This window comes from Lolium perenne, chromosome 4 (genome assembly GCF_019359855.2).
Source record: "Lolium perenne isolate Kyuss_39 chromosome 4, Kyuss_2.0, whole genome shotgun sequence".
NCBI lineage: Eukaryota > Viridiplantae > Streptophyta > Magnoliopsida > Poales > Poaceae > Lolium > Lolium perenne.
Genome location: NC_067247.2, coordinates 228,548,281 through 228,556,408, shown reverse-complemented (window position 1 = coordinate 228,556,408; position 8,128 = coordinate 228,548,281). Strand labels below are relative to the sequence as shown.

Here is an 8,128-nt window from a genome sequence, read left to right as displayed (position 1 = left end):
TTTCATGAAGGCGGGAGGGGAGGACTAGCTAAGGGAAGTTCAAGTCTCCGCGCTGTTGAGAGGCTTGCTTGGCGTCCGGGCTTCACATGAGCGGTATGAAAGTGGGGGCGACAACACATGTGAAGCGCAAAGTTCTACCTTTCAGGGTGAAAACTCAAGGTCTGGCCTTAACTGGTTGTGTCTGGCAGTGACCTTGGTGGAGACATTGTTTTGAGAGTGGGGACTATCTTCAGGGTGAAAATCTAAGATCTTTGATCGGACGATGACGGTGTTGAAGCACTGTTCCCTTCTTGGAGGCGTCGTTTTTTGGAGAGTCTGCAATTCAGATGTTGTCATGGTGGTGGATGTATTGCTGTTGTTAGGCCCGAGATACTGTAGCGGGACTTTGTTTCTTAGTTTTCTTTTACTTTTTTTGGCTGTGTGCATCTGTAGTGCCATTAGGGTGGTGCGTTGTTGCAGAGGCTGGGTGTAATTGGTATCTCTCGATATTAATATATTCCCTTTATCGAAAAAAAATCTTTTAGTTTATAAATTAAAAATGTATTTAAGAATTTCGCCCGGTATTAGACTGGTTATCTCCTGTAAAGCGCGGGATTACCGGAAATCCCGGCACCATTCTTTTTCCTACCGATACGCAAAACCTTGGTAAAGACGGCTCGGGATTTTGCTTAGCAGAAGACGACGGGTGCAGAGTGTGATTTCCTCCTACACTTGGCCATTCGTGTACGTCACACAGTATTTAGATTAACGAAGTCGTACAGCCTCTTCCATTTGTCTCTCGGGCATCCTACGCTGTCCTGCACGGCGGCAGATTAACCTCGCGGACTCGTTCGCTCTTCATCGATCGCTTTGTGCCGGCCGGCAGCTCTACGCCAATATTGTTCGTATGCATACCTACATATGCATCAGCCATCTCCAACACGAACTCGGATATACAGTCGCTGTCCTCAATCCGCACCAGCACGAGCAAGCAAACGCCGTAAGGAAGAGCACGCGCAATGTCGTCGTCCAGACGGTGGTCTTCCTCCCCCTCATCCGGCACGGACCTGTCAGCAGGCCGGTCTATCCTCCCTGCCGCGGCGCTCTCACCCTTGCGCCATAGCTCCCGTCGCTCCGTCTCCCGTTCCGACCCGGCCCCTGGAGGCGCCACCGGCGGTCGCAGCATTTGGCCTTCTTCCTCCGACAGCAAGATCAGCAGCAAGAAGCCGTCGCCGTCGCCATTTCCCAGCCCGTCACCGTCACTGTCGCCCTCGGTTGCCACCCTTGCCGACCACCTGACGAACGATGCCATGGACAGCGCCCACGCCGTGGCGCCGTCGCCCCAGTCGCTTCTTCGCCAGCGCAGCTGCACCGAGCTCCCGCGCTTCGCGGACGCCGACGCCGAGGAAAGGAAGATCGGCAGGTCTTCCGGTAAGGGCGGTCACGCGTTCGGGCGCTCCATGCGCTTCCTACCGTCCTCCAAGCCTGCCAGCGTCACGCTCACCCCGGGCCGCATCGTGCCGTCCGACCTCCGCAGGCTCGTCGGCTCCTCGATGGACGCCCGCGCCGATGTCCCCAGCTCCGGATCGGAGTGCAGCGACGCCTCCAGGGGATCCAGTGCAAGGTCGACGATCCCCAAGCCGCCCTCACCGTTGATTGCCCGCACGAGCTCGGTCCGGCTGCTGGGGTCGAGCAACACACAGTGGGCTCTCTCGCCTGGGAGGCGAAGCAGCTCACCCGTGAAGACACTAGCGACCGTGCAGGAATCAAAGGGGAAGAAGAGCCTGTTGAGCATGGGATGGGGCCATCTCTTCAACCGACGGAAGACGATGGACATAGATTCATCCATTGCCACCACCACCCTCGCCAACGCATTGCCGGTGTCACGCGGCAACGGAGGAATTGGGGAGGCCGGGCATCAGATGAGGATGATGCACTGCCGGTTTCTGCAGTGGCGCTTGTTGAACGCCAAGGCGGACGCTGCGTCCAAGAACAAGCGTGCTATCGCCGAGGTTCAGTTGATGGGTGCATGGGCCAGTATTTCAGAGCTGAGAGGGAAAGTAGCGAGGAAGCGAGTGCAGCTCGATAAGGAGAATCTGAAGATTAAACTCACCAACGTACTCTCTTCTCAGGTAGTATACTTAATCCGATGTTCCTTGACCTTATCAAGTTTTCACTGCAAATATGTAATAGGGTATCTACAAGAATATGCACCGATCGATGATGAACATCTCTACAGATGAGGGGTCTGGATATCTGGGGTCAGATGGAGAGCAAGCACACCCTGGCTCTGAACTCCACACTGGATTGCGCTAAGGCTGCAGTTTGCAGGATTCCTCTTACCAACGGAGCAAAGGTATGCTCTCTGAAATAGCTCGACTTCATATTCCTAGCCAAGTGAAAGGTTCTAGAAAATACTTTCAGAAAAATACAAATTCAAAGAAGTACATATATGATTGCACCGAAGGTATATAGTTGTAAGTTGCAGCACGCATCTAACATCACTGAACTTTTCCCCCCATATATAGGTGTCCCTACCCGCCATGGCATCCATACTAGAGCAAATGTTCGAGCTGGCAATGACGGCCAGGATATCAGTTCGCTCGTTTAGCCCCGTGGTAAATCATTTCGCGAAAAAACAAGCTCAAAGCTCGTCTACCCATCTTTGTAATTTTACCGATTCAACGCCTGATACATGCATATGCTAGGCTCAAGATACGGCAGTGCTAGTCTCGGAGCTGGTGCGCGTGGCTCGAGAGGAGCAAGCTCTGTTACAGGACTGCCTCGACCTGCTTGGACGGGTTTCTGCACTACAGGTAGTTTTGGCTTTTTTTTCACCGGAAATACTATATATCTGGTAGGTTCTTAACTAATAACGTCTTGACTGCGGTTGTTGTGCCTTATTCCTTAACACGCAGATTGAAGAGCAGAGCTTGCGGTGCCATATGGTGCAATCATCATCTTCGCTGAATCTTGTAACAGTGAATTAGTATGGCCATGGACGAGAGCTCAGCGCAGACACTTGTTCTACAGGCATAACCAACAAGAAATTACCAGCGAACTCGCCCAACGCTAGATTAAAATCGGATGCATCTTTTGTTTTACCTGAAATCGGATGCATGTTGAAGGGAGAGAAAAGAATTGATGCTAGTGCAGAGCTGACAAGTGCATGTGATCTCAATGCTTTCATTTGGTAGCTTAACATGCAAAACAAGAGTAGATTATGAACACAAAGTTCATCCCTGTTAATACTGAATTTGAACACAACGATGAGCTGAACTGCCTATTTATTTCGACTTCTATGCGGAAACAGTTCAAATCTTCGTTTGGCTATTCTCTCAAAATAAAGTTATGACTAGTGATAATTTGAGAAAGAAAGAAATTCCGAAATCTCTTGAGTGCAGCCTTTGTAATAAAGATAGAATCTCTTAAACATGGAAACTCTCTTTAGAGCTCGAGCTCCACCTAGCTCATTATTTTTTACAAAAACAAATATTTACATGTTTCAAAAAATCTGAATAAGAAAATTGAGATGTGCATAAGGTTGTAATCTACAATCATGTAAAATCTCAATGCTAAATACTTCATACGTTGGGATACACAAAAATAACTTAGTTTTGACAAATATTTGGGAGTTTCAAATGTGTACCTTTCACTATACCAAGATTTGTACTTTTGCCATTTGCGTGTAGTATTTCATTATTGAGATTTTACACACTTGTAGGATACATCTCTGGCTAGATCTAGATTTTTTTGCATATTTTTCGGGACTTCAAAACTAGGTTTTGAATTTTTCAAAAAAACGATCTATATGGAGCTCAAGCTTCAAAAGTCCGCACTCCTTTTAAACACTTGTTCTTTAAATGCATTGTATCCAGCTTCCCTGGGCTAGCGTTTATGAAGTTCTGAATGTAATTATTAATGACTTTCAAAGCTTAGCTTCTACTGAGCAAGTGGCTTTGTAATAGAAGATAGCAACTTACTTGTAACATATATTGTCCTTTGGAGCATTTAGATAACAGAAAAAACCTGGTCGAATATGAAACGGGTATGGCATCATACTCTAGCGTACATTTTTTTCCGAAATGGGGATTAAGACCCCGGCTTCTGCATCGTGATGATGCACGCGACCTTTTATTAATAAAGTACGAGTACAAGGTTTAAAACATCTGATCGCCCAAATACTCTAGCGTACATGACGAGCTAGAAAGTAAGGACCAGAAATTGGTCATGTTGGATCAATTCCTAGCATTGCTGCCAGAAGGTTCAAAGACCCCTGGAGTTGAAGTCAGACTAATCTACAAGCCTTTAGGGTGGGTCTTATTCTGAAAGACAACTGCAACTGGTTCGTCGCTTGGAATTCAATCGACTATGTCTTATATACAAGAACATCGAGAAGACGTGAAGGAGTTCCATGTGGTGATGGGCTGAGAAGTGTTTTGAGTTGCCAGGAGTCGAGAGTTCTCTTATACGATTGCATCGACTGTATGGCTCTTCAGATGGTTATTTGTGTCCGGAAATTCTTGTTTTGTGTTTTGCAGCTAAACTTTTTCTTTAGGTTCCAGTTTGGTTATCCAGAATCTGCGCTATTCTTGGACAGAAGTATCACATCATCCCTCGCACGCTCCTTGATCTCAAGGAGCGAGCCAACTGCAGCGTCTAAGTTTAGAGCATGACTACTCCATCCTAATAATTTCATGATGACCGGTGGTGCACCCCAGTGAGCCTGAAGTCAAGCAATTCCAATAGTCTCTTCTTCAGCGTAGAGAAATTTTCACCTCCCTTCTTACTTCCATCTCTGCAGGTGGCTGTCCTAGCTAATACTCGCATCAAGATCAATCAGTAACAAAGGAAACCAAAACCGTGAAGAGATAAGAACATACATCCAACTTGACAAGCACGAAGACCGGATGAAGGATGGCACTCCTGTCGCATAAGGAGGGCCCGGACGAGTTTTTTTACAGGAGATATTGAAGTAGCTATATCTAAAAACATTGTTCGGCTAATCTAACGGGACACGTGCCCTATTTAGCACTAACATACGACGGTCTACAATAGGAATTATCCTCGTAGAGGAGAGCACATACATCATCGTTGATGTCATTGCATTAAATGCAAATAGCACATATTTAAAATGATTTATTTTCTAAACCATTAATCGGATTAGCGATATGTATTCACCGCTGACTTCATATCAACAAGGACTTTGAAACTTGATCACATGTCCATATGTTTCAAGGATTTTTTTCATCACGCGAGTTTCCATTTGTATATAGTGTGGTTGTTAAATTAACAACGAACAGTTTCCAAGATAATAATTCAAAGTTGCCAGATGATTTATACATGGTTTTGTTGGAGATATGCCCAAGAGGCAATAATAAAGTGGTTATTATTATATCTTTGTGTTTATGATAAATGTTTGCATCACATGATATAATTATATTTACCGGAAACATTAATACATGTGTGTTTTGTAAACATAAAAGAGTCCCTAGTAAACCTCTTGATAAACTAGCTTGTTCATTAATAGATGATCATAGTTTCATGATCATGAACATTGGCTGTTATTAATAACAAGGTCATATCATTGGATGAATGATGTGATGGACATACACCCATAATACGTGTAGCATATGATCAAGTCATTTAGTTCGTTGTGCTTCAAGCTTTAAGATACATAATAACCTAATCCTTCGATCATGAGATCATGTTAATCACCTAGACCGGATACATGCTTTGATGACACCAAACACTACTTCGTAAATGAGTTGTTACAAAGGTGGCATTAAGTATTCAGAAAGTATATGGTTGAGGCACGTGGATCAATAGTGGGATTTGTCCATCCTAATGATGGATAGATATACTTTGGACCCTCTCGGTGGAATGATATACAATTAGCTTGCAAGCATGTGACTGGGTCACAAGGGATATCATATCACGGTACGAGTAAAGAGTACTTATCGGTAACGAGGTTGAATGAGATATGGAGATACCGATGATCATTCGGATAAGTAAAATATCGCGAGACAGAGGGAATTGTTATTTTATGTAAATGGTTCTTTCGATCACGAAGTCATCGTTAAATATGTGGGAGCTATTATGTATCTCCAGTACCGCTATTAGTTATTGATCGGAGAAGAGTCTCGATCATGTCCGCATAGTTCTCGAACCGTAGGGTGACACACTTAAGGTTTGATGTCGTTTTAAGTAGATATGAAATATGGAATGGAGTTCGAATATTATTACGAGTCTCGGATGGGATCCAGGACATCACGAGGAGTTCCGGAATGATCCGGAGAATAAGATTCATATATAGAAAGTCACTTTCCAAGTTTGGAAATGATCTTGTGCATTTATGGAAGGCACTAGAATGTTCTAGAAGCTTCTGGAATAAATCACTATGGAAGGTGGAGTCCCGGATGTACTCCACCAACCCTATCCGGCCAACCAAGAGGGAAGGTGGAGTCCATGGTGGACTCCACCACCTTGGCCGGCTAAGGGACAAGGAAGGGGAGCAATCCCACTCGACCTAGGTTTCCCCTTTATGGCAGTTTTCGGAGTTGAACTTCAAATTGGTTTTGGGGCAACCCTAGGGGGTTCCACCTATATAAAGAGAGGGAGAGGGGAGAGGGACGGCCACCCAAGCCAGCCGCACCACCCAGGGCTCCCAAGGACGGCACCCAAGAGCCCCCTCTCCCAAACCCTAACTACTTTGTTCTCCTAATTCTCCCGCGGTGCTTACGGCGAAGCGCTGCCGGAGATCTCCACCGCCACCACCACCGTCACCACGCCGTCGTGCTGGCGGGATTTCGAGGAGGATCTACTACATCTGATGCCCGCTGGAACGGGGAGAAGGACGTCGTCATCAACATCGTACGTGTGACTGATGCGGAGGTGATGCCCGACTGTGGCACCGTCAAGATCTTCTACGCGCTTTTGCAAGCGGCAAGTGATCGACTACATCAACCACGAGATCTATCTCGTTAACGCTTAGCGATCTTCAAGGATATGATGATCTTCACCTCGTTGCTACCATCTACTAGATTAGATCTTAGCTTGTTATTCGTTCTTGCGGTAGGATTTTTTCTATGCTATGGATCCCTACAGGTTTTAGGCATTGCAGTGTTAGATAGAGCTTCGGAATGAGTATTTCTAGCGTTTTCAATAAGCACGAGAAGATATTGTTCCACTAAAATAAGTATTATACAACCTTGCATTGATCCCAAATAGCGATACAGTGATATGGAAACTAAGTTGTTATAATTTGACAACTCGGCATTGTGTAGCTGGCAACAAAGTGTTGACAATTTGACAATTGCTGAAAAAATAGTTGTAAAAACGTGTCAATAAGGGGTCTAATTTTGAAGATCTTGATGCCACAAAACCAACTATGAAAGAGGAACTCCAATCAGAGTAGCCATTCGAGAGATGAAAGTTTTAAAGTTTTAAGAGAACCTCGCGTATGTCATCTACATGCATGCATGGAAGAGTGAGGCGAGCAGACGCGGATTAATATAAGCATATGCATTCGTGTAATAATGGTTGCACACATGCAACCGATACGTGAGGCAGGAGAGAGGTGATTGTGACATCCTGGCCTAGGGCTCAATAGGATTGATAGGATACTCATATCAACAAGTTGAAACTTTTTTCCGGAAGCTCATCTCCAAAGAACTTTGAGGTTAAGTGTGCTTCGCCTGGAGCGATTTAAGGGTGGGTGACCGGCCGGGATGTTGATTTCGAGTTCGCACGAGTGATGACAAAAGTGCGTAGAAAATACTAGTGTTGGTTTGTGGGGCCAGTCTAGAGATCCTAGAGAGCTTCTACGGATAAGTGGGTAACATGCTTGGTCGGGAGGTGGCCGGGGTGTTACAGCGATCATGAAGTAAAATTATTCTAGGGTTCTTTGTTTAGGTTATTTAATCTTCGAGATGGTGAGGCGGCTACACCTCGAAGTCATTATAAGGTACTTCATATCATATCCTCACTCTGGTGGTGCGTCTAGCACTAGAGAAGGGCGTGTGGAATTGTGTGTCCCACAAATTTCCTGCGATTCTATCAGGTTTCATGTTCGTTGGTTTGATTTTGAGGTCTGGCACTTCTGATCTACTGATCTCATCTTCGGTAACATTTGATGCTCTTAGAGTAC

General features: G+C 45.4%; 1 protein-coding gene across 1 annotated transcript; it reads left to right on the top strand.

The window, feature by feature from the left end:
* The first annotated feature begins 850 nt into the window (after positions 1 to 850).
* LOC127323240 (QWRF motif-containing protein 3) lies at positions 851 to 3,280 on the top strand. The gene is made up of 5 exons (XM_051351405.2): positions 851 to 2,111; positions 2,219 to 2,335; positions 2,508 to 2,597; positions 2,688 to 2,795; positions 2,898 to 3,280. The coding sequence occupies exons 1-5, from the start codon at positions 999 to 1,001 to the stop codon at positions 2,967 to 2,969; spliced, it is 1,500 nt and encodes a 499-aa protein (XP_051207365.1). The 5' UTR covers positions 851 to 998; the 3' UTR covers positions 2,970 to 3,280.
* Positions 3,281 to 8,128: the final 4,848 nt, after the last annotated feature.